This window comes from Pogona vitticeps, chromosome 4 (assembly GCF_051106095.1).
Source record: "Pogona vitticeps strain Pit_001003342236 chromosome 4, PviZW2.1, whole genome shotgun sequence".
In the NCBI taxonomy this organism is placed as follows: domain Eukaryota; kingdom Metazoa; phylum Chordata; class Lepidosauria; order Squamata; family Agamidae; genus Pogona; species Pogona vitticeps.
In genome coordinates this window covers 39,734,599-39,761,979 of record NC_135786.1, presented here as the reverse complement: position 1 = coordinate 39,761,979, position 27,381 = coordinate 39,734,599, and the positions used below count along the sequence as shown (strand labels likewise).

Sequence of the window (27,381 nt, the reverse complement as noted above, 5' to 3'; positions counted from 1 at the left end):
ACATTAAAACCCAGCAGTTAATCTTTAAGTTGTCCCAATGTTTCTTTCCTCTATTTTTTATGTTTTGTTTTGTTTCTTGTCTAATATGCATGCACAGACTAACACTGCTACCACTTCGAAGACTAAAATGAGTTAGCTCTAACTTCTCAAATAACATACCCTTCCTTGGTAAGAAGGTGCCTAAAATAGTCATTAGCTGCTAGTTTGATAGCCTTCTCCGGTGTTACAAGGGTAAGATTCACAGCTGCTCCTAAAAATAAACAAACGTATACTTAATTGAAACCAAGAGTATTCTTCATTTTAAAATATTATACAAATGGCTTAACCAGTCAGTGGAAGTTTAGCTTACAACAAATTTTAGTTTCTGATTAGAGGGAGGACATCATAATTATAAAACTGAAAAAAAATGCACAAAACATAACAGGTATTTATAGATATGTCAGATTATTTACTTTGACAAGGATTCTCACCATTAATTTTCAACTGACTATCAGTAGCCTATTAATTTCAAATAACCTATTATGAAACAACTGTGGAGCCATCACTTCTATAAAGAGAAATGGAATCTTCCACACACTTGCCTAAGTACTGTGTTACTGATTTCAATAAAAATTAGGTAACTTTTAGATCAAGGCTAGAGAAACTCTTTCAGCAGGAGGGGCAAATGCAATGTCGACATTTTAAAAAAATCACATTCTTGCAATGGATAATGTGAAAGCATAGCAGCAAAATACAGTATCAGTATATTTTAGCATGAAGCTCTTACTTCCAGTAAATCAGTCTTAGAATACGCATTTCAGTGTTTTAAAAGGGGGAAAACTGTACAAAAGTTGGGAAACCAAGAAATCTGGGAAACCACAAAAGGAAGGTACTATTAGTGGTTTATTAGATCAGATGGGCGGGATACAAATCAAATCAAATCAAATCAAATCAAATCAAATCAATCAATCAATCAATCAATCAATAAATGGGGATTGGAAATGGCCCCCTAGAGAACCCCAGGTAGACTGAGGCCTTCAGAAGGGGCAGATTCAACCCCAGGACCTGAGGATTCCCATCCTCAGTTTTACACACTTCCAACATTATGTGCAAATCGTTTATCCTCAAAATGATCTCACATGGCTAGTTGCTTTCTCTGAATAATTCTGACCTGATCACACGAATCTTTCCCACAGAATCAGCATTCTTGTTCACATAATGCAAAGGGATGGCAGTATATAAAGATTATATTTGAGCTGGAATCTCTATCTGAAGGACCGCTTCTGAAGGACACAAGAGAGGAACATTTCAGTGGCTGTTCCCAGGCTATGTAACTTATTTTAAAAGGAGGCAATGCTGGCCCCCATCCCTGCTGTTCTGCTAGCACACAAGATCTTCCCAGTTTGGCAAGCTTTGGGCAAAAGAAAGATGCCTGAGGAAAAGACATTTAATCAGAGATGCTGTATTTTCTTCCTTTTCCTAGACATATTTTGGAATTGCTTGAATTCTGTGGTTATTTTAATATGTTGGCCAGAACTCTTTTTGTAGTGTGCAACATAAACCAAAAATTGCACAAATGTTGTGCACAATCTTGCTGGCTGCCCATTGTTGGTGTGGACATGCCTGGATTGCACCACTAGTTGCATACTCAGTTATGCACTTCAGTGCATGACAGGTAGCTGGGAAAATGCACATTCTGCCTTTAACATGTCTTGCAATAGGATTTTAGCCAATGACTGAAATCTTGTTGCACAGTTACACAGTTTAACATTTGAAAACAAACTGCAATAAATTAGGATATCTCCGTGGACCTTATCTGCTACAAATTAAGTCCCAAAATCCAGGATGCAACAAATAAGATTTGTGGAGATTTCTTAACTTATGGCAATTTGGCCCTAAAAGTTATGATATTTGTGCAACTGTCCAATGGGATTTCAATGAAAATGTTTATCAGAATTAATTTATTCTGTCTTTAGCTACATTTGTTTTTAAATATTTTGTAAGCTGCCTTGGGTTTCTATATTAGGGACAATGCAGCATATACGTAAAATAAAACAACTTTTCATGCTCTATGTTTCTAGTTGTGCCCCAGCACCCTTCAAAAAATGTCAAAAAGTTTGGAACAAATAGCCAATGGCTGAATTCAGTAACATAAAGTTATGCCACATAATCCACAGCTGTATTTTGCTAATTAAATGTTTTCTATGTCACTCTCCCCCTCACCCCCCCCCAAGTTTCTAGGCTCCCTTAAGGTTCCTTTAATCACATGTAAGCCCTTGGGGGCTGCAGGACTGATATGTCAGTAAATCACTGCTAAAGTGTGCTGATTGTATACTGCCACATGGCACTTAAAGCATTCTCTGGGTGGTTTACGATTTTAATTATACAGGGTGGGTACTTGGAAGGATGGAAAAACTGAGTCGACTGTGAGCCTGGGATTGAACTCAGGTCATGTGCAAAGTATTGATTGCACAACTACCATTTAACCACTGCACCACAAGGCACAGATCCTGCATGGCAGCTGGGACTGGTGGCAATTTTCAGACATCTAAGATTTCCTGTCCTTTGTTCCACTGCCCAAAATTTATTTATTTATTTATTTATTTATTTATTTATTTATTTATTTATTTATTTATTTATTTATTTATTTATTTATTTATTTATTGTATTTATACCCCGCCTATCTAGTCATTTCGACCACTCTAGGCGGCAAAATGTTTCCCCAGGACCAAAGAGATCCTAAGAGAGCATAGGAGGGGTGTTGATAGGAAACATTTAACTACCAAAATATGGCCACAGCTGATGATGCCATCAGACTTATACAATGTAACTTTACATTACTGGATTTCAGGCATAGTATTCTGCTACCTCTGTTTAAAATATCTAAGCTTTGAATAGCACACTGTGCATATTTACTGAGCAAGTGCATTTGAAACTACAGATGAAATATCTGGTTCTGCCCTCTCATGACAGGAAAATAGGCATGGGATTTTCAGAATTCAAGAACTCCCAGACCCATAATTCAGAGGCAGGGGCAGCTTCCACAAAGCTCATCTCCTCAGGGATCTTTTTAGGTTGTAGGGAGCCTGTGTGACTCCCATGGGGCAGCAGGGTGCTTGTCTAATGGTTTGAAGAAGTGGCATGGGAACAGCATAGAGGTGAGGGGGCTGCTCTGTCTCCTGCTGGTTTGATGGCCTTCCAGTCCCTAAAATTCATCTGGGGGTGTTCTCGGTGAATTATAGGACTGGGAGTTATTGAATTCTGAAAATCCCATCCCTACAGGAAACATTCCAATGAACAATGCTATGAAATCATATTATTGGGTTTACTACAGGCAAGTATAAGACATGGAGGGGGAAGGGTTTACCTCTGTACATGCCGAAACAGCCTTCTGAACGTAGGGTTTTGACTAGACAATCCAACCTAATCAAGACATAAACAGCAAAGTTTATGAATTGTGGCATATAATCTTGTAAATTACCAGTTATTATTTTATCAGCTAACTATCTTTTCATTGCTACTGACTTTTTATAAATAGAAAATAAAATAAAAGACTGATACATTATAACAAGTGAAGCATAGCATGTGGTTCAACATCATTATGAATGTTATCATTTCCAGTTCAAAAGTAAAACTTAAAACTGGTTTTAGAGAAATACAATATTCACCTGCCTTTTACCACCACGTGTTCAGAAATGTTTAGTTTATCATAGAGGCAATGTTACCTATCATATAGAATTTTCCCATTAGGGTGGAATTGCGATTTTCTACAGTGGTGCCTCACTAGACAGTTACCCCACATGATAGTTTTTTCGCTAGACATTGACTTTTTGCGATTGCTATAGCGATTACAAAATAGTGATTCCTATGGGGGAATTTCGCTGGACAATGTTTAGTCCCTGCTTCGCAAACCAATTTTGGCTAGATGATGATTTTGACAGCTCTCTCCATGCTCGCAAAAAGGATGTTGTTGGGACCTAAGCTTCGCAAGACAGTGATTTAAACAGCTGATCGGCGGTTCGCAAAGCGGCTTTCCTATGACCGATCTTTGCTAGACAACGACGATTCTTCCCCATTGGAACACATTAAACAGGTTTCAATTCATTCCAATAGGGAAATGCTTTTCGGTAGACAACGATTTCGCTAAACAGTGATTTCAGTGGAATGGATTATCATCGTCTAGCGAGGCACCACTGTATTTTCCCAATACACACTTAAAGTGGGAAGTCATTCAAATACACACTTATGAAATCTTACACTTATGAAAATCTGGTTGAAATCCTATGGCACTGAAGGGACCAAAGGTGAAGAATAGAGACGGGCACTTACCATGGTTCGGTGGTTCGGTGGATCAGGCCCACAGGTGTTGCACGGGCACCTCGGCATCTACGCCCTGCCCCCTTCTGTGGGCACTCCGTCAGATGTAGTGGCACAGGCTTCCCTGCCCCACCTCCCCCTCTGAATGGGCACTCACAGGACAAGGCATGGTGCAGAATCTGGGGCACCTATGCAACACCAGTGGGACCAATCTGCTGAACCATGATTAGTGCCCATCTCTAGTGAAGACAAATGCAGAAAACACATTCCTTGGAAGCATACAAATTCTATAGAGGGCTTTTAGAGAATGTCCGGTTATACAACATTTACCAGCTTGGGTTATTCATTTCGAAAAACCACTTACATGTTTTTGTACACTTGCTGTCCACTCCTCTGATTCTGTAGCCTTGTTTTAACCAGGTCAATTGGAAATACACAGGTAACTCCAATGATCCCCGCAGCCCCTCCATTGATGAGTTTAGCAGGCAAACTGAACAGAAGAAAAATGTAACTCAACTGAAGGTAAACAAAGCAGAATTTCAAAACATTTTTGTATATCATTCAGGAAACCATCTTTGCACATTCCTTGAGTCTGGCCAGTTTTTGCTCCTTTCAGCACCACAGTTAATCTTTTAGAATAGCTTCATAGTATTATTTAATTTATTAATTAAAATATTTTAAACCATCCTTCGTTCTTATGGATAGAAATACACTGTGTGCCTGTTTATATGCCATCAAGCCACTTCCAGCTTACAGCAACCCTATGAATTAATGACCTCCAAAAGGTCCTATGCTTTACCAGCTTCCTCCATCTGCTGTGCATGACTGTGGACTGGGGCTTCCTCTATTGAGTCACTCTATTTCATGTTAGTTCTTCCTCTTGTCCAGGGAACTGGACAACTGTAATTAGATAGGTTAATGTTACAGTTATGTAATATATTGGCATCCTACAAGGACCTGCCAATTGACTGCATGGCAATGCATACCTTTATTGAGACACTTCCATCTTCTGGTCATACTATATGAACAATGCTGACCTTACATATACAGCTCCCAGTCTTAGATACCTCTCTCATTTTAGTTCATTCATTCATCACATAGTAACTGGTTCCCTTTTGATTGTAAATCTCTCTTTTTTGTGCAATTTAACCCTAAGAACTTGCAAGGACAGGGTTTTGAACTTTGCTATGAACTCCTCCATTCATTTCAAATCTGAAATAATATCCCATTTCAAAAATCTGGTATACTTAATCAACTGTCTCTTCTACTTCGAATCTGTCAGATTTGTACCATTTACAAAACCAGCTTTGAATCACCAGAAACACGTATGTTAAAATACTGTCGGCGACCAGGTAATATTTCCAGCTTCCAATCTTTTACCCTAATCTTCATTTTTTTAGCCTATGTTTTTAAATTTTGGTTTAAACATTAAAAACATGCATTTTAATATATCTTACTTTACAGCATTTGTTGTCTAATTTTTTCCTCAACATTTGCATTGATGCTTACTATACTTTCAATATCTTTGGCAGGATATTTATTCAAAATATTTTTACTCTGTCTTTCTCCTTGAAAAGGACCCAAGGCAGCTTGCATCATTAAAAGCCGGTATCTAAAGCTAACAATGGTGAGTACAGTACTGTATACAAATACAAAGCTAACAATGGTGAGTATACAAATACTAAAAAGCATTAAATTAATACCATGCTAAAAAAAACCCATAAGCAACACATTCAGGGCAGTGAGGTACAACAATCTATTTTAAAACCCCATTCAGGCAACCAGTCACTCAGGGAAAGCTTGCCTGAACTGAAAGATATTTGCCTGCTTGTGGAAGGACAGTACAGACAGAGCCAACTTGGCCTCCTGTGGGAGGGAGATCCAAAGTCTAGGAGCAGCAACAGATAAAGCCCTCTCCTGTGTACCCACCAAATGCACCTGTGAAGGTGAGTAGTACCGAGAGAAAGGCCTCTCCTGATGATCTGAATACTTAGGCAGGCTTATCAAGAAATATGTGGTCCTTGAGATAGCTTGAACCCAAGCCATTTAGGGCTTTGTAGGTTAGAACCAACACTATGAATTCTGCCCAGAAATGGACTGGAAGCCAGTGGAGCTGCTGTAACAGGAGGGTTACGTGATCCCTGTGACCAGCTCATTAGCAATCTAGCTACTGAGTTTTGGACCCACTGAGGTTTCCTGACACTTTCCATAAGGAGCCCCATGTAGAGTACATTACAGTAATCCAGCTGGGATGTAACCTACCTAATCTGTTTCTCAGCCATCTTCTCTGGGATCACAAACGGAGAAGTGTTTCAGCCTCTTTTTGGTCAGGAAGTAAAAAGCTGCCGATGATAAGAAGTTGGTTCTTTGAAGAGAAAATTCTGTCTAATATCTGTGGAGTGAATTGAGGCTTTAAAATCCATCAGCTGTTCTATTAATAATCCAAAGTTATCTCATTGGCTGTCTGAATACTCAGACATTTCAAGCAGCTCACAACATCTCAAATTCAGTATGACCAATCAGAATACCCTCTGACCATAACTATTACATGAAGTTACATCATCTGTTTAAAAAATACCCAGATGACTAATTTATACTGTAAGAAAGATGGAGGCAGAATCTATTGCTTTTGATATAGAATGACTATGAGACTGCAAAATGTATATGAAAGATGGAACTTTTTAGTGAAATAAATAGAAGGAAAGCAGTATGTACAAGAGGAAGGACCCAGGACTTGCCTTTTGCAGGACACTGCTCTTGGACAGTGTCTTTGCATGGTTCTGGAGATCCCCTTTCCCCCACTCAGCAGTGTTTCCCGGTCAGTATTCAACGCTGTAATTTTACACCATCTTTTCTCCACACACACAAATGAAATAAGGGCTGCAGTTCTACACACATTAAGATTGCTACATCCCAATGAACATACTTTTGAGTAAATGTACTGTACAGTACTTAGAATCTTGTCATTCCAAGAAATTTCCATTCTTTCACTTCAGCAAACATGTTAGATCACTGCACATAAAGAGGAAAAGAATGACTATAATATTGACTAATGCCATTAGGAACAGATGTTCTAGTCACATTTTTTTATTCTCAGTTTTAGAAAGTCACAGAAGATGTGGGCACAACATGACAAAATGTGTCAGAGCAATGCAACAGTCACATGAGTTGCCAGGTCAATTATTGGGAATTTTCTGTGCTCATGATGAGACAGATACTCATGCAGATTAAAGTGACCCAGAAATTAAGACCACTACTTGGGGTAGAGTTTCCACTGCTAGCATCAGAGATGAGTGTACTGCGCAATGGATGAGATATTATTAGCTTAACATCTGAAGGCATATGGAGACTGCAAAACCTACGGGGAAATTTCAGCACTAGTATTAAAGTCTCCAGTTTCATAAGGTTTACTTAAATTTCTACAACTGCAAAGAGAGGAACAGCAACACTGTAATCCTCTCCTGCAGATGCCCAAAGAAAGTGTAACCATTGCAGCTGCTCTTGCCAATGGGAACGAATGAAATTTTATTTAGAGTTGGGGGGGTTACAGTTCCCCTTAAACAAGGTGCCCCAGTGGTGCAGGTCAAGGGGCGGAGGATGAAATAAGTTATTTATGAATTAGCTTTTTTAAAAAAATGAAGATTATAGCACTATGCCTTGTTTTAATTAAATAAAATCCAGATTTGCATATTTGAAATCTTGAAACCAACAAATCTTGAAGCTCTTTTCCAATGCCTAGAGAAGACAGAAAATGAAGTTCAGACTACAGTATTCACATTGCCTTCAAAGTGTACCTGTGCAATTGTGCTAGAGCTGACTTTGAAGGGGATAACAGCGAGGCTGCAAAAACATCTGAGAGGTGGCTCATGAGTTGCTCATCCTTGGTGCAGCTCAAAAATGAGGAGGGGGGAAAGATACAAAAATTCTGTATGCTCATATTTGCTGAGGAAACTATGTCACTAACAGCAGTGAACATCTAACAGAATTTGCAAAATATGGTGCCTATGAATCAGAATGCAAAATGTTCATTCTAATGGGTGGATGGATGAGTTGTCACTGTCAGTGCATGGGCAGTGTTCTAGTCTTGTGTCTTCTGTGTAGCACAAGAAGTGAGAACATAAAAGGTAGGATTGGAGACTGAATGCAAAGATTACAAAAAACTACATATTGTGGATGGAACAAAAATGTCATGGTGAAGACTGCTATGCTTGCTTGTCATGATCACCAGGGAGAACTGATGAGAAACATAAGGATGGGATTTAACCTCAATGGAGTGCAAGGCATACTAAGGAGGTTCTTGAGACAGTTCCAAGATTCCGTTCCTGGCCTGTACTAGTTTTACAACGGGGGGGGGGGGGGGGGAAATGCCACTAAACATTTTAAATGCACATAAACTTTTTTTTCTCCTGCTCAATGTTACAACTTGGCTTTGTGCTAGGACTACAACAGAAAAAGGCTTGGGCAAGGTTGCAGGCAATCAGCTGGTGCCAAGAAACTACTAACAATGAATCCACCCACCCACCCAATACTGTTGCCAATACTGAACTACACCTACAGTCTCCTGCAACCTGCCCTCTGCAAAACTCTCTTTGATCATATAAGCATATATTTTGCACACCATCCTAAGAAAACTGCCCCTCTCTGTTATTTAAGTTTCAGACTTAGCAATACATTGTACATACTAAAAACACTCCCTGTCATTGAATCATATCATAGGTAACCTATACTTGCTATGTTTCTACAACCTTATTTAGATACTGGTGTTGTCCAATTTTATGTGGTTTCTTCAAAACCCTTTAGGCTATATGCATTTCATTCCAGTACCTGAAAGTAAGTCTTATTGAGCCGAGTGTGGCTGGCTGCAGAGCATGCATGCACACAAATAGATTTTGATTGCAGAACTCCGCTTTAAAATTATTATTTTTAAATGGATGATTGTTTATGGGTCTCGTGGGTATTCTCTGCATCTTTGTGGAAAGAGCTGAGCAAAAATAACAGAAATTGAGGAATAAAGACATCGGGAGAGAAAAAAAAATAGCAATTTGCCTGCCTGGGAGCATATACCAGCTTGGAAACGATTTCTATAACACCAGTCCCAATCCCCAGGACTTTTTACGAATCGGGTTCCTTGGCCTGACTGACGGCCAGCGGCTTTTAATTTCACACCGTGCGAGCGGCGGCAACGGGGCCATCTCGCCCGCTCTCCCTCCCCTCCCCTCCCCTCCCTCGCTGCTCACTCACCCGGCCAGAGGGAGCCTCCAGGAAACACAAGAGGGAAAGTGTGCGAGCGGCCGGCCGTTTGCGCCTTTCTCCCGCCTCTGCCAAAGGCGCGTTGGGATTGGTCACGACTACGAGGGCTCACCCAATCCCAGGGAGGAACTCGTCCTTGCCCCTCGCGTGAATGTAGTCTTTTTAAGGCGGGGGGAAACGACCTTTGCAAGCCCCCCCTTCTAAACCTTGTTTCTGAGGCGCGTATAACGCAAGGCATTCATTACTCGGAGGAGAAGTGCATTACTCGTTACTCAGGGATGTAGCCGTCCAGATGTTGCTGGATTGCAACAACTGCCGCCCGGAGACTCTTCCAGAGTGCAGGCGGCATACAAGTCGAATGGATAAATAAATAAATAAATAAATAAATAAATAAATAAATAAATAAATAAATAAATAAATAAATAAATAAATAAATAAATAAATAAGATAAACTCCCATTAGTCAGGCTAACCGAATGTGAAGGATGGTGGGAGGTCACACGTGGCTTGTCCTCGTTTAAACCCTTCACCGGTTAATCCTGACGTTGCCTAGGTACCTCACTTGGCTTCCTGAACCTGCCTGCACACTAACAGTTGTGTGACTTTCCTGTCATCTTCGGGCTGCACTCACTTGCCTAGAGTGAACTCTCAGTTAAATCACGGGGTTCACGCATGGGGCACGAGGTGAAACTTCTCGGCCTTTCAGGTGCTGTTGCTCCTGAGTTTAGGGACAATAATCACAGTCACAGCAAGAGAGTTTTTTTTAAAAAAAATCCCCTCCTAGAGACATTGGGATAGAGACCTGGTGGTACTGCAGGTTAAACGGCATAAGCCTCTGTGCTGCAAGGTCAGAAGACCAGCAGTCGTAAAATCGAATCCACATGACGGAGTGAGTTCCCGTCGCTTGTCCCAGCAATTGGCAACCTAGCAGTTCGAAAGCATGTAAATGCGAGTAGATATATACCACCAGGGTCGGCATTCCATCTCTAGTCATGTTGGCCACATGACCACGGAAACTGTCTAGGACAAATGCTGGCTCTATGGCTTGGAGATAGGGTTCAGCACCACCCTCTAGAGTTGGCCATGACTGGTCATTTGTCAAGGGGAACCTTTACCTTTACCTTTAGAGACATTGGAAAAATGGTTTTATTGCTGCAAGTGATCCTTGCTGAAGTAATATTCTCATTTGTCAATAATGCAGTTGCCTGCGTTTTTGGACTTTCCTTATGGTCCACCTACAGTATTCTGCACTTGCACTTCCAATGTATCAAGATGCAAGTACATTTAAGCAGGCACTGGTGTGTGTGTGTGTGGGGGGGGGTTAACTTCCCATCATTCTATGCCTTTTATTTTTCCTCTTCATCTAGTTAATGTACAAATACCACATGGCCATGCTTGACACTATCTTGAAAGTGCTTGCTTGATTTCCCAGTAGAATAGATGGTCTGGTGGATCACAGGAGAAAACGAGTGCAAGTAATTATTGTCAAAAGCTTGTTTTCTGTAACTAAGCCAAGCATAGAATGTATGAATTGCACATGAATTAACAGCAAAGAAGAGGGCCTCTGATCATAAATTTTTTTGAGTTCTTATAGCCACTTCTTGGCTCTTATATCCCTAAACCACTACTTCTCCAGATGTCCTTAGAGTCTGCCTTTCATCAATCCCAGACTCCAGGGCCAATGGTAATAGAAGACAGTTGCAGTCATAAACCAAGCAGACCACAGGTTCCATGCCTCATTCTCTGCAGAAAAGGGTTAATAATTCCAGGCAAAACTAAGCTGTATGACCCCTCCATTTAGAAGTGGATGGCTGCTGTATTTAGCTGCTGGAAAGTTGTAGGACTCCCTAGCTAATACAAAGTGAAACTTAACAGGAACTTGGGTTGTAAGGGAGCCTACTTAGACTCTTTATATTGCTTGTAGCAGCATACATCCAGATGCCTCAGAGCAGAACAGCCTTCCTTCAGCATTATAGGATACTCACTTCCAAAGGGGGGGGGGGGAAGACAGCTAGCATATGATATTCTATTCCTCTTGGAACTTCAGTTTTTCTTTTGCCCAGACACCTCCCTGTAGATATCCAAGCTTTTAATATGCAAAGGCAGATATTCAACATGGAAAGCTTTCAGTCATTGCCCATCTGCATAGACAAGATAAAGAGAATAATAGGGCATGCAACAGAACCTCTTTTTCACTGGGATAATGTAATCATTTTATTAGACCAAGATGCCTTATGAAATACCCTTTTAAAAATATATTTTACTGGCTTTCAACCTATTTGTTTTATTGCTGTTACTGGTGTCACCTTTTACAATGTAAGCCAATTTGACCCAAATACATAGAAATATGATAAATAACGTTAAGAAAAGCGGAGGGCAGCTTTTTCCTCAAAAAAAATATGAAAAGGTGATTGCATGCATATTTTAACCATTCTTACTGGCTGCAGTTTTAAATGTTACTGCATCCTCTTGAATTCTCCTCAGGTGAACAGGAAAACATCCAAATATATATTCTTAGTTTACATTCTCCTTCACAATATCATTATTGGGATCAACTGAGATTATCATCTGCAATTTTATCACTCATGCACCAAGTTTCAATATAAGGGCACACCAAAAATTCATTTTGGTGATATCCACACTTTATGTAATTCTATTCTGGTGAAGAGTCCATCTATTTCCAAAACTGAATGCATTCCAGAAAATGCATACAGCTGTAAGGCAAAAGCCAGGTTTGAGCAGACATGGGGAAATACTGGTATTATTTTCATTAAGAGTTTAGTGGTATCTTAAAGTTTTTAATGTACCACTTGCTTTTGTGGACTGAAGCCCATTTCATCAGATCCATGCGGTCTTGTCTTAGCTGACAGATATTTATACATATGTTTGGGTAGGATGGGTGGAAATAGAAATGCAAGAAGTATAACAGTGATAATTATCTTCACAGTGGTAATTGTTGTTGTTATGTGCCATCAAGTTGTCTCCAACTCATGGCAACTCATGAATGAGCACTCTCCAAATTGTCCTATCCTCAGCTGCCCAGCTCAGCTCTTGCAGACTCGAGCCCATCGTCTCTTTTAGGTCAGTCCACCTCATATTTGGTCTTCCTCTTTTCCTGCTGCCTTCTACCTTTCCCAATATTATTGTCTTTTCCAGGGAATACTGTGTTCTCATGATGTAACCCAAAATAGGATAGCTTCAGTTTCAACATTTTTGCCTCCAGAGATACAGGCTTGATTTGATCTAGGACACACTTGTTGGTCTTTCTGGCATTCCCGGGTATCCACAAAGTTCTCCTCGAACAGTTATCAGTTAATTACTAGTGGTATTTAAGAAATGGTAATTTCTGGACCATAAGGCTGACCGCCGAAGAATTGATGCTTTTGAATTGTGGTGCTGGAGGAGACTTGAGAGTCCCCTGGACTGCAAGGAGAACAAACCTATCAATTCTAAAGGAAATCAACCCTGAGTGCTCACTGGAAGGACAGATCCTGAAGCTGAGGCTCCAATACTTTGGCCATCTCATGAGAAGAGAAGACTCCTTGGAAAAGACCTTGATGTTGGGGAAGTGTGAAGGCAAGAGGAGAAGGGGACAACAGCGGACGAGATGGTTGGACAGTGTCACTTAAGCTACCAACATGAATTTGACCAAACTCTGGGAGGCAGTGGAAGACAGGAGGGCCTGGCGTGCTCTGGTCCATGGGGTCACGAAGAGTTGGACACGACTTAACAACTAAATGTCAACAACAGTTTCACTTATAAAGCCCTTCATGGTTTGGGGAATCATTACTTGTCTGATTATCTCTTTCCAAGATCACCCACCCGTACCATCAGATCCTTCCAGGAAAATCATTAATGAGAAGCCAGGCCTTCTCGGCAGTGGCCCCAATCTTCTGGAATTGGCTCCTGGTCGAGCTGTGCCTGGCCTCCTCCCTCACCATTTTTATGAGGTTGCTGAAAACATTGCTTTTCTGAGAAGCCTTTGATCGCAACCTAATCTGAATTTTTATCCCTGTACCCTGCCTGCAGGCTACAGGAATCCAAGCTGCCCTTTGCAAAGATGGCAGCTGCAGCTTCCCTACCCTAAATGAAGCCACAGCCACCATCTTTGCAAAGGGCAGCCAGTTTTCCTTTCTACAGGCCGTGGCTGCAGAGGTCTGATGGAGACTGCAGCAGTGACGATTATGGTAAGGGAGTGTTGGTGGTGGGGGGGCTAAGGTAGGGAGAGAAAGGGGTGGGGACAGGCTGTGGGGGTGGGTGGGTGCCTATCGGCCTGCTGATTCTGTAGGATGAATAAAAGTGAGAAAATATTCATTAATCCACATTCGTTGGGACCTAAAATTTGACAAACATGGATCGACAAATATTTAACAAATCGGCTATTTTCGTTGGGAAAGCCGATCCATTTTTATATTTCCCCATCTCTAATAGAGACTGCCTTGTTTGTCCCATGTAAAATATTGTAAGACACGACTTGCAAATAATGGCATATATTAAACTGAAATCTAAGCAGGTGTTTGAACTGTTGTGGTTATATATGGCATTATTAGGACCTGAAATTATATTCCCAAAGTAGAGCTGAGATTTGGATTTCCCGAGTTTCACTCCCCTTCCACTGCCCCCAAGCCATTCTGTTCTATTGCAAAACACTATGGATAGGATCTTGAGGAACTTAATATATGTAAATATGCATCTGGTAAAAAGAAACACTGCACTATACGTATTTCAGATTATTTTTATTAGATTTTTGCACCAATGTCAGGAAAGAACAGCAGATAAAAATGTATTCAGAAAGCAGGCCAGACTAGAACATGTTTCAGTAAATAGAACAATTGCAAACAACATTTATAGCCAAGGGAAATGACAAAGTGGTGAACATACTAGATTTCCCACAAAAACAAAATGTGGTGCACTGATGCTGCCAAAGAATAAACATACGGGAAAGAGTGTTTATGTTTATTTCTACAAACTTTTGAAGAGTGAATTAGGTCTTCTGCACAAATTCTAAAATGTAGCTTTTCAATGGTGGAAATAACACTTATTTCAGGACAAAATATTTCCCCTAAAATAATCATTTTGGTTTGGGGTGGATGTGAAAAGGAGGCACAAGAACTTTGCTTTGCTGTGTCTGTGAGGTCTTGCTTGATCTTATGCTACTCTCCCATAGATACAATGAGACATCACTCACTGATACAGCATCTATTAGATGCATAATGTATCCATGGCTCCAAACGAGACAAACGTTAGAAGATTCCCCTTCAAATAAGGGATTGTTAAATGCATGCAAAATGTTTTCAATGTGTTCCTTGCCTCACAAAAGCAATATGGCACTTATTGGCAAGAATGTAGTGATGAGGAAGACAACATGGGCCAAATTGGGTAGCCAGGGTACAGTTCCTTGCTTCACAGCAATGTCCCATCCTCAGGATGTTTTGGGAGAAACTGATCCAGGACTTGGAAAAGTTACATTATTGTATTCTCAAAGGCTTCCATGGCTGGGATCCAATAGCTGTTGATAGCGAATACCTAGATACCATCTAGACAAAATAGTTAGCAGCCATACTAGCTTGACGATTGAGAGACTGCCCCAGAAATAACTGCTCCAAACTCTAATCTGTTTATACCACCTCTACATCTTCCTCCAACTCCTATCTGCTGCTTATGCTGGCTACTTACTGTAAGTTAATCTTTCATAGAAAAGATTACATTCCCCAGCAAAGTTTGGAAATAATATGATGATATCAGGCCTCAGCCAGAGAAGCAACAATATAATGAAAGGGTTTTTTTTAACTCACAGGAAGCTAAAAGGTAGACCAACAGAACAGTAACTGATTCCATTCTGTTAATAAAATACCACAGAAAAATGTGATGTTAAAAAAGGGGTTAAAGACAGCCAAATAATCATTTATCTGTTAACCTTTGCTATATATAAGGCAAATTTTCTTTCAAATATATTTTATCATTGAGGGACCTTTCACCACTATAACATTATTACAAATTGTTTCTGACATGTTTTTAAAGGCACTGACACACAATGGCCAAAATCCTGTTGCTTAGCATAGTAGATCACTCTAGAGTAGGCCTACTGAATGAATGGGGATTTAATGACTCAAGTTCTCTGCACATTCCGCTGATGGGCCTATTCTAGCTGTAACTTACTTTAGTGATTCATTACACTAAGCAGTGGAATGTTGGCTGATGATCTGCTGTTTTCTGGGATACATAAATAACCCAGATATAGACACACATGATGTCACTTCATTTCTGATGTGAATTCCAAACGCATATATTATTCCTGAAGTACAGACAATCCTAGGATAGATACAACAATTACATACTTAGAAAAAAATACAGTGGGATGCAAGAAAGTGAGAACTGAGTAGAAAATAATATAGTTCAAGTCTATTTTATTTAAAAGGCACTTAGAGATAGAAGCACAAATGAGCAACAGCACATGACATTTCGAAAAGCAAGACGGGTTTGTCTTGAGTTCGGCAATTCTGATGGGGTCATCCTGATGAAAGAGGCAAAAGCCACCATGTTAATGCCAAACAAATACCCTGTTCCCCCTAAAATAAGACCTAACCTGAAAATAAGCCCTAGCATGATTTTTCAGGGTGCTTGTAATATAAATCCTACCCGCAAAATAAGCCCCAGTTAAGTGAAACCCCGCCCTCCACCACTGTGCAACAACCAGAAGAAGAGGACAGGACTGTATTTGAATAAACGTAGATAAAAAAAATAAAACAACCCCTGAAAATAAGCTCTAATGCGTTTTTGGATCAAAAATTAATATAAGACCCTGCCTTATTTTCGGGGAAACAGGGTATAATAACGGCATCTATGTGTATTTGTAGATCTCTGTTGCTCCAGTTTGACTAGCAGTGGGTGTGTGCACTGATCTTTCTGCCTATGTGGATAGCTATGTCCCCACCCTTGGTGTGCAAGCCACAGCTGTTATCAACACTGCTCAGCAGACGAGGCGATGTCTGCAAAAGAGCTACTTTACATAAATGTTGGCAGCTAATCGGAGACCAGCTTGGGCCATTTGTAACTTGGTGTCTTTCATTTTTTTTGGTTGGTATGAGAGTGGGGAAAGACAGGTTGTCCCCTCTGTTATCAAGAAATGTAGGTGTAAGAACCAATAGGATTAGAGTTCTCCCACCTGCATTTTGGGCAGTAATTCAGCTGTCTCATCTACTAACCATGTAAGGAGGGCTAGGGCATAGAAAGGAGGAGTTGAAAGTAGGACTTGTTGTTTCTTCTAGAAAGGGGAAAACCCTTTCTACCGTCTGGTCCCTAGAATTCTGATGAACTGTTACAAATCAGCTCAACTTGAAATCACCCTGAACATCTGGATTACATGGCCTGTGAAACACTGCAGCAGTGTTCGTTGTTTCCTGAAATGGGAACCAACCAGGTGAGGATTTGATGGTGGATGAAGCAGGCAGTGAAGCAGAACAAGGAATGGTAGGATTGGCCCAGAAGTGACCAACTTTTAATAATATCTGTTCTTCATCTCAATGCTTTCAACTTTTAGGACAGAGTTATTTCCCTTTGGAAACCACAGGCATTCTGATGAAGGAGACGGTCTGTTTCTAAACGGAAATTCTCACTTTTTGAATACAAGAGCAAGGTACAAATGTTCGGAAATCACTAAGAAAGTTTCCAGTTAGAATGGGACTTTCACCTCCCTGTTCTGTTGTTGGTTTTATTTTATGATGTCATATCAATTTGTTATGTTGATGTATTATTAATGATGTTTTGTTTTCTATTGTGCACTGCCCAGTGTGGCCCCAGCCAGATGGTGCAGTATAAAAATGTAAAAATTAAATAAATAAATAATAAATAAAATAATGGCCAGAATCCTATTTCTCCTTCTGTAAGTTGCCACACCTAATTGAGACTAACTGATGAGGTGCCAGAGTGTATCTTGGTTGCACAATTAGGCACATGAACAAATATATGACTGAGACAAGCCCTAGCACCTTGTCAATTAATTGTGGCATATCATGAAAACACCAACAAGATTCTAGCCAATAATTCTAAAAATACATCTCCTTCAAATGAAAACTAGCAGACATTTCATATAATCTGAAGCCTTCTAGCGAGTATCTTGTTGAATTTATCATATATGGAATGACAATTGTGCAAGTGTTTTTTGGCCATTTTACAAAGCGTCTATTAGAATCCGATTTGCTTTATTGGTGATATGAGTGGTCTCATGACCAGCTGCAGCTAGGCACACAAAATATAACTTGCGAAATGATGAACACTGCACACATGATTATCATTTTGTGTGCAGTATATCCAAGTGGCCTTAATTTTAATTTTTTAATTTTATGTTTATACTATTGAAAAATTGTGATTGACGACCTCCCCCATTTACACATAGTTGAGCTAATTCTGATCACCTGTCACCTGCAAATTCCAAGCATGATTGATGATACAGAATGCAGAAAATATTGCTTCCTGAATAAAACAGAGGCATTGGTTAGTTACTCACACTCATGTTACTGTTATCTGGGCCTGCTGGAAGCTGCTAGCACCACTTATCTTTTGTGCGAATATGGTATATAGGCCATATGATGTTTCTGCTCCTGAACGAAGTGTAGAAAAGTTTCATTTTTTTTGGACAACAGCTCCCAGAATCCTTTGAGCCATGGTTGCTACAGTGGGATTCTTGGAGTTGTAGTTCAAAACTGTACAATTTTCAAACTGTGTTCCTGAAGCTGTGCCCAGCCCCTGTGATGCAGATGATATTATGCATCACAACAATATAGCAACAATGTGGATCCTGAAGAAGCAGTGGAAATATTGTTCTGCTTGACCCAGGCCAAGCAGCAGAAACAGACAAAGAGATGTAACAGAACTCTGAGAGACATGGTGTGCGTGCATTCATGTCTGAGGTGGATGAGAGGGAAAAGACTGCATACAACATCTTCCGTCTGTCTGACATGCATACACACCCATTTGGGTGCCCACTGCTTTTCAAGTGAAGCCCCTACTATAGCAGGTTTTCCCTGAGGTTTTTTTAGGCTCTTAACATGTCCTGATGGAATATGTACATGAAAAACTTTAGTTATTAGAAAAACAAGTGCTCTTTTACTGGCATATTCTTTCAAATGGCCTGTTCCCATTAAAAATAAAACATAAAAACAAATGAATCTGAAAGATAGAAAAGCAGAGGTCATTACCTGAGTTCCCACATTAAAAATAATAGTTTACCAGACAATGGGATATATATATATATATATATAGCGGTTTCAAAGGTGCACCTCCCACTGATGTCAATGGAAAGATCCCATTGATTGTAATATATTAGGATTGCACCACAAATAGATGCCTCCTGGCTAGCTGGGTTAATTTGTCAGATAATTTTTTTTCCAAGGAACATTTTAGTATAAATAAATAGGAACAATACAAAGCACAGATGCAAACTGTAAACTCACTCCTGAGGTATTTCAAGCATACAGTGTAATTTCTATAGTTTTTACCCACAATGAACCTTGGGCCTTAGTAGCACGACTTGGTAACAATATGGCTAGTTGAAATGCCCTGGCATAGCCCTAGGTGTAATTCTTTCTGCTGGCCACCAGTTTCTAGTGGCGCCTTGAGTGAACAAAATAGGCCTCCTTGTTCTAAAAGCATTTCTGTATGTGACAAAGACATCAGCAAATATCTTCCAAGGAGAGAGTAGTTTAGGAACAGAGGCTAACAGCATGTCACTTCATTCCCAATCCAATTAGTGAAGTCTAATTCCCTTTGGACCTTGCAGATGCTGAATAATAATTAGATGGGACATTTTGTTTTTCTAAAGGCGTTTGCTTCTCCACAGATTATCAGCAAAAAAAGAGCAGAATGGGTTTTAGCCTGGGTTATGTCGCACCCAAATGTGTATATACTGCAGCAATATGCATGCAAATACAGATGCCCCCAAAACATACATACAATCATACGGAGTACCGTATATACAGATAACTGTGCAGGTGCACCATACACATCTATGTGTTAAAAGCACACGTAGAAAAACCACATACGTTCTTGAATACATAGGCACAGTTCACCTACACACATGTGCAAAGTCGTATTTCAAATAAATCTTCACTTCAGATGCTGCCCCCTGTCTTGAAAAAAACATTGTTAAGGTTGTCCTACTTGCTTACTTTAGATTTCTTGGTCTTAATTTTTTCTTAAATGCAAGTGATACAATCTCTCAGGCTCACCAAATGTCCTCTTTTCTCTGTCAGTTGGTTAACACCACAAATTAAAATGGATTATAGTTGTTAAGTTGAGCAGGCAGGAACTTCTTGCAGAGTTCTGTCCAGAAGCATTCCAGTCCCTGGGCTGAAAGTAATGTTAGGCGGCAATAATTCTAGAGCATGTCCCTTGTGTTACGGATTGCACAGCAAAGCACCATGCTGAAGACCATGCCAAAGATCTAGAAGATAAGGAACATATGTAAAGAGAAGTTCACAAGGAGCTTGTGCCCTTTTTTCCACTATGTTTATGACTAGCTAATAACCACTCCCATGGTTTGAGAATTGAATACTCTTCCCTCCTATCACTATGGCAGGGACTACACATTTGCAGATAAGGTAAAGGTAAAGGTTCCCCTTGACAATTTTTGTCCAGTCGTGTTCGACTCTAGGGGGCGGTGCTCATCTCCGTTTCCAAGCCACAGAGCCAGCGCTTTGTCCGAAGACAATCTTCCGTGGTCACATGGCCAGTGCGACTTAGACAAAGAACGCTGTTACCTTCCCACCGAGGTGGTCCCTATTGATCTACTTGCATTTGGATGCTTTCGAATCGCTAGGTTGGTGGGAGCTGGGACAAGCGACGGGAGCTCACTCCGTCGTGTGGATTTGATCTTACGACTGCTGGTCTTCTGACCCTGCAGCACAGGCTTCTGCGGTTTAGCCCACAGCGCCACCACGTCCCACCACACATTTGCAGATAACGTACAGTAAACCTTTGACTGTGCATTGTCTACAAACAGGAGAGAAGCCACTCCAAACACATATCTTGTTTTAGTGTGGTGAAAATGGAGCTGCTGACTCCCCCATCCATTGGAACATACTGTAAGCAATACGAAGACATATTCAAAGCAGTAAGATACAACAATCAATTTAAAACCCTAGTCAGATAGCCAGTCACTCAGGGAACACTTCCCTGTAGAGAAAGGTGTTCGCTTGCTTGCGGAAGGACAGCAAAGACGGGCAGCCTGGCCTCCTGTGAGAGGGAGTTCAAAAGACTAGAAGCAGCAACAGAGAAGGCCCTCTCATGTGTCCCCACTAAGCACATCCATGAAGGTGGTGGGACTGAAAGAAAGGCCTCTCCAGATGATCCCAACAAGCAGACTCACAAAGGGAGATGCAGTCTTTGAGATAGCTAAGACCCAATTCTTAATTCTTAACTAGCATGGTCACTGGAGTTGCAGTCCAAAAGATCTGAAAAGCATCATCTTAGGTATGGTTGTGTGCAATAGTGACACCTAGAGACTCAGAACAGGGATGATGGATTAGACAGCTCCAGAGCTGGAAGAATAATATTTCCAGAGAAGCAAAATCCAAACCAGATACAAGGGTGGGGGGGCGTCATTTATGTTGTTCACATCTCTTTGCCATATATGAACAGAATGGGTGGCCCAGGGTAGCAACTTTTAGCACAATTCATACTCTGTATCAGAGTCAGGCTGGAGAGAATCAGCAGTGGAAGATGGAAGGTCATATCCCCATTGCTCCTCAATTGTCGTAACCCCCATCCCAACACACACACATCCTGTGTGTGCATGGGAGAATATTTGCCAATTGTTTTGGTTCTTTGTTTGAACTTCATCTGAAGAATTGATGGAAAACTCCAGCCCAATGTTACCGGGATGAATTTTCACATATACCCGCCCCCCCCCCCGGTGGTTTGCAGCCAGGGGTTGAATTCATCTTAAGAAGGATACCTGGCAGACTTCTACCATGAATTATTGGGACTCTTTTGCAATCTCAATGCATGGTCTGGATTTGAACCATAAAGCTTGCAAAATGTTTTTTTTTAAGTGGTCTAATAAAAGCATAACCTCTCCTGCATTTGTATTGTGTAGGGACCAAATGGCTCTCTTTGTTTTTTTTCAGTAACTAAATGTTATGTTATGGCTTGGAAAGATGTGGAGTTTCTTGATAAAGGACAAACACAAGGAAATTCACAACAGGAACACACCACCATTGCCAAAGAATTACTTACTGTGATTCCAGCAATTGCAATCCCAACAATGCCGAGTAAATGAAGCTTTGAGTCAATTAGAATTTCAATTTCATTCAGACAATTCTGTTAAAGAGATAAAGACATTAGATCACTACAAATCTTAAACCAGTTCCTACTAAGAGCCAGATCTTATAATCACCTCTGCCTAAAGCAAGCTTGAGAATAGCCCAGCCCAAGCCTTCTTCCAGCTGCTTACTTCTATCTTTCCCTCTTAACAGTTTCTGCCTCTGGACTTGCTATTCTGGGTTGGAACTGAGTTGCTGCTGAGAATACCAGCTTGAACTACCACCTAGCAACAGCCTTCACCTTTGCCTTACCTGGCTTGGCCTCTGCTCTATCCTTACTGCCACTGCTTTTGCTACAGTTGGAATTTTGACCATAGGGTTGCTAAAACCATGCAAGATCAACCAGTAGAGTGATGCCAACCACCTAGCACACATCACAGGAGTACTTGTTTGTATTCCCACAGTCTCTTAAATTGCCAGCATTCATATAAATTACATGTATCTATGTCCAATCAGAGGGACGTGGTGGCGCTGCGGGTTAAACCACAGAAGCCTCTGTGCTACAAGGTTGGAAGACCAGCCATCGTAAGATTGAATCCACATGATGGAGTGAGCTCCCATTGCTTGTCCCAGCTCCTGCCAACCTAGCAGTTCGAAAGCATGTAAATGCGAGTATATAAATAGGTACCACCTCGGTGGGAAGGCAACAGCGTTCTGTGTCTAGCCGCGCTGGCCAAGTGACCACGGAAACTGTCTTCGGACAAACGCTAGCTCTACGGCTTGGAGACGGTGATGAGCACTGCCCCCTAGAGTCGGACACGACTGGACTAAATGTCAAGGGGAACCTTTGCCTTATGTCCAATCAGACCTCATCTCACTACCATAGTATGTTCAAGCACTGGATATGGTATATATTTTTTAAAAAGGGTTTATTGAAACTATGTAACGTTTGTATTCGCGAAGGCTTTCATGGCCGGGATCTAATGGTTGTTGTGGGTTTTTCGGGCTCTTTGGCCATGTTCTGAAGGTTGTTCTTCCTAACGTTTCGCCAGTCTCCGTGGCTGGCACCTTCAGAGGACAGCACTCTGTGCTGTGTTGTCCTCTGAGGATGCCAGCCACAGAGACTGGCGAAACGTTAGGAAGAACAACCTTCAGAACACAGCCAAAGAGCCTGAAAAACCCACAACAACCATATATAACCATCATTTAAAATAATACATAATGCTTTATTGTTGTTTCAGGGAAGATCTTATTTTAATTTGTTCTAGAAAAAATGTGAGCAAAGACTACTTTACTGCTACTGCAGCAGCTTTTGCCTCTCCTCATTTTGTGAAGTCTTATAGGACTTCTATACGCGTTGAACACAATAAAAAGGTGAAAATAAAATAGTGCATAGGCTCTAAACAGTTCAGTTTATGTGTCTATCAGAGAATGGTGTGTTGTATCTCCACCAGATATTAAAGCAGAGAGAAGGAACAGTAAACAAGAACTGAACAAGCACACCACAAATTACTCCTGACATTCAGATAACCTCAGTCTACATTACAGCAATAGATGCTATGATCTATGAAATGCCACTGCATTTCACTTGAAACAGAATGAGACTAGAGAGTCACTTTAGATTCAACCTACAATGGAAGTTTGGGTGTTGTCACTGAATGGAATTGTGAGTTCTGTCTAACTGCATTAAGCCTCATCTATCAAGAAGCTTCCAACAGTCATATACCACAAATTGGTGTATAATTTATTGTTTTCAAATGCAGGATAGACAGCTGGTCAAAACTCTTAAACTGTAAACTCCTGAACTGCATATCAGAAAATAAATATGGTGCCAAATGGCTACTGTCCAGATCTTCTCATCTGGCTTTACACAACCATATTCCTGCTGATTTCTCTAATTTACATGTCCTACCTAATTTCAAGCCCATTTCTGATACAACACTACACTGTCTCTAAGGGATACTTACTTTGGGTAGCTGTATATCTTTTGGGCAGGTGGCTTTCACTGGAGCATCATTTTCTTTCCCACAGCACTGAAGCTGTAAACACAGAGAAAACACTTCTAAATATTCCATAAGTAATCATGTTCAAATTTATATTAAACTTTTGTCCCAAACTCTTATTCCAACCAGATCATCTGAACCCTATATTGTGAATCATAGATAACATGTACTTTCACTGATAGCCTCAAAATTTTACCCATTTTCACATTGTAAATGTTTCTCAGCAGAATTCTAAAAAGCAGCTGGGTTCCACACATAAAGATTAGCTATGTTCTGGTTTGTTGTGTCTAAATCTTTCCCTATAAACCAATCATGGTTTGTTTACAAGGTGCAAAGCACGCTTTTACAAATTGTTGTTATGTTTGAACCCAGAACCGTGGCTTTAATTGCTTTGTTTCCATAGCTACACACCTTGAAATAGGAACTAATTAGATCACTGGGGAAAAAAACGTAACAGCTTCTGGATGTAATACAGCAATAGACAACCTCCAGAGGTCGCAGGGTTCCACACACGCACTTCTGATGTTGGAAGGTGGCAACCACTCCAATATCCAGCTCAGTGATATTCTTCTATAAAAATGACTTTTCTTAAACTGAAAAGACCACTATGGAGATTTTAAAAAAATTACAATGAAGGGATGAGGCAGGTTGTTGGAAGCCCCCAAATATGTTAAAACTGCCCACCACACTCCCTAAAGAGTACAAAGGGTCTATTGGGCAAACTTTTTTTAAAAAAATATGTATTTTAAAGCTTTTGCTGCTGCAAAGTCAACTCAGAAAATCAACCCTGAGTGCTCACTGGAAGGACAGATCCTGAAGCTGAGGCTCCAATACTTTGGCCATCTCATGAGAAGAGAAGACTCCCTGGAAAAGCCCCTGATGTTGGGAAAGTGTGAAGACAAGAGGAAAAGGGGACAACAGAGGACGAGATGGATGGATAGTGTCATTGAAGCTACCAACATGAATTTGACCAACCTCCGGGAGGCAGTGGGAGACAGGAGGGCCTGGCGTGCTCTGGTCCATGGGGTCACGAAGAGTCAGACACAACGTAACGACTCAACAACTCATAAGTTCTAGGAAGGTGCTGCAGGCCTTCAGTGGGACATGCAACCTGCATGCTGCATGTTTCTCTCCACAATTTAATGTTAATTGGTGCAGCTACCATCTGGACACAACCTCATACTGACATAGATTACAGTGGGGTCTTGACTTGAGAACTTAATCCGTATTGGAAGGCGGTTCTCAAGTCAAAAAGTCTGTAAGTCAAGTCTCCATTGACCTACAGTGCATTGAAAACCGATTAATCCCGTAACAGGCCGTTTTTGTTCCATTTTGGTTTTTTTCTGGTCTGTAAGTCAATTCTCAGTCTGCAAGTCAAACCTAAATTTTGCGGCCAGAGAAATCTGTAACTCAAAAAGTCTGTAAGTTAAGCCGTCTGTAAGTCAAGGGTCCACTGTATAGATTTTAAGATATCTGAAAGCAGAATGATATAGGCATAGTGTCCTGCAATGTATACATGTGGTTGTAGGCTGTTGTTTTTTCCCTGCACCGCTAGCCCTATTCAGTGATTAAATATGTATGCAGAATTGACAAGTAAACAAAACACAATAGCCCCATCAGGAGTGGGAACATATCAACCCTGTCTCTTCCATCATTATCTTTGTTGTTGTGCTATAGGTAGAACACTAGTTTCTGAAACAGAGTCTCTACTACACATGGGGGCTTTCCAAATGAGTCCTAATTTAACATGGACGGCTCCTGTAGGTGGCAAAGTCTCCCAATATTCACAGCTCTCCACATATGCAGGAGATCTTGTCTGATAATGATAGTGTTTAAATGTCACAGTAAGTAGGACTTCATGAGAAGTCTGGTTTATTATGAATAAGTCTGCATCTTGGTATATGTTGCCTGGTCTCTCCCACTACAAGCACAGGTGTCTTAACGAACCACAGACCTTCTACCACTGGCTTGTTTATCATGACATCTGAGCTTTGTGGTCTGGCATATCTCTCTACTGACAACAGAAAGAAATATGGTTTCTTTTTCTGGGGAAAAGCAAGTCAGATTATAACATGAGCCAGACAGATGACAGCTAGACAGACAAAGATGTATATGTATACTGTATATAGATATAGATAGCCATTTACAAACATAGATGGAAAGTCTCCAGTTGGTTTATCTGGTCCTACTTACAGTAAATTCACTATCAACAATTAAATGTCTCTCATTTCATCCTTTAAAATACTTAAAAACCACAAATGACAGTATCTCAACAGTCTAAATTAACAAAACAGGAAGTTTTAAATTGCTGCTATTAAATATTTTTTTCATTTATGGCATAGATTTATTTTAAAAAAATCACTTGCAAAATAGAATTAGTACTCCATTCACCTGAATTCCCAATGGCATGGTTCCTTGCTTCCTACACGATTTGCAGTTCTCTACCTACAGTCTCATTGGCTTCAGAAGCTCTGGAAATATGGCAATAATCATTCCTAATGTTGCCTAAAAGGGCTAGTATTAATATTTAAAACAACAGAAACCTCCAATCAATGGTAGGTGTTCTTTTCTTTTGTTTTCTTTTCTTGCCATCCCTACATGGCACAAATGTAGGTTTTCAGGGCTTCAGGGAAGAAGTGGTTTTACATGGGAGCAGGACTGTGTTCCTCTTCAGACCTGGAGCTGCAACCAGGAGAGATACAACCATGGCTGGAGTGGGATTAGGCACTCCCTTTTAAGTAGGCTCAGTACTGTCTTGAAAAAACCCCAAAGAGAGCTTTGGATGCTAACGAGTAACTCAGATTCAGATACCCCAAAATCTAAAACTACTGGAGAAAAAATTCTGCTTCCTTAAAAGAACTGCTGAGTCTGGTTAATGACACTGGAGTGCATTTTGTTCGGTTCAATTTTGACTTAGTCAATTAAACTGAATTAACTCCAGTTTAACCAAGCATATTAAAGCAATTACCAAAGTCTGGGTTCATATACCATTCCAATCTGAATGCAAATGAGAATTCTAGCTTTGTTGCATCTTTTTGTTCATCCCTCACTTTTGCCCTATAGAAATACAAACCTAAGAAGTATAAATACATTGGCACATGTGTAGTGAGATTTTCTTTGAGGCTCAGTGTCCCTTTGTTAGTAAAATAATTCAGTAAAGCTGAATTACTGACACAGGAAATCCAAGCACCTGACTTCCTAGTAGAGGCCAACTGACAAAGCAAATGGTTTGCCATGGTTGCATGGAAGATAATATGTAATTAAAATCAGATATTCATACCAGAGACTTCTACTCATGTCAGCCTCAACATGGTTTAGATAAGAGGTGGGGAAAGTATGGCCTCTCAGTGTTTTTACTGCAACTCTTTAACCCCTAATTGTCATGGCCAATGGTGTGGATTTATGGAAATTGTAGTCCAACAACATCCAAAAGATCACACATTCTCCATCTCTGCTGCAAAAGTTAGATGGCTGGATTAAGGCCAGGGAGACTTAGATTAAAAGTTCTGCTCACCTATGAAACTCATTGGGTAACCTTGGACCAGTCCCTCGACCTAAGTGGCAGGATTATGA

The 27,381-nt window shown here is 40.5% G+C and overlaps 2 protein-coding genes across 4 annotated transcripts in view; both read right to left on the bottom strand.

The window, feature by feature from the left end:
* LOC110072315 (mitochondrial glutamate carrier 1) overlaps positions 1-12,562 on the bottom strand; it is a 29,894-nt gene extending 17,332 nt beyond the window's left edge. The window contains exons 1-6 of one of the 3 annotated variants that reach the window (XM_078393344.1): positions 9,538-12,562; positions 9,121-9,277; positions 6,559-6,688; positions 4,661-4,786; positions 3,347-3,402; positions 160-250 (exon numbers count right to left, since the gene is read on the bottom strand). In XM_078393344.1, the coding sequence (XP_078249470.1) occupies positions 160-250; positions 3,347-3,402; positions 4,661-4,786; positions 6,559-6,578 (293 nt within the window). In that variant the 5' untranslated portion in view covers positions 6,579-6,688; positions 9,121-9,277; positions 9,538-12,562. The remainder of the gene's footprint in view (positions 1-159; positions 251-3,346; positions 3,403-4,660; positions 4,787-6,558; positions 6,689-9,120; positions 9,278-9,537) is intronic. The other 2 variants (XM_020780530.3, XM_072997138.2) reach the window with 2 other exon arrangements.
* A 1,702-nt stretch (positions 12,563-14,264) lies between these two features.
* TSPAN2 (tetraspanin 2) overlaps positions 14,265-27,381 on the bottom strand; it is an 81,116-nt gene continuing 67,999 nt past the window's right edge. Inside the window, exons 6-8 of the mRNA XM_020780527.3 lie at positions 23,773-23,844; positions 21,780-21,863; positions 14,265-19,986 (exon numbers count right to left, since the gene is read on the bottom strand). Of these exons, the coding sequence (XP_020636186.1) occupies positions 19,921-19,986; positions 21,780-21,863; positions 23,773-23,844 (222 nt within the window). The 3' untranslated portion in view covers positions 14,265-19,920. The remainder of the gene's footprint in view (positions 19,987-21,779; positions 21,864-23,772; positions 23,845-27,381) is intronic.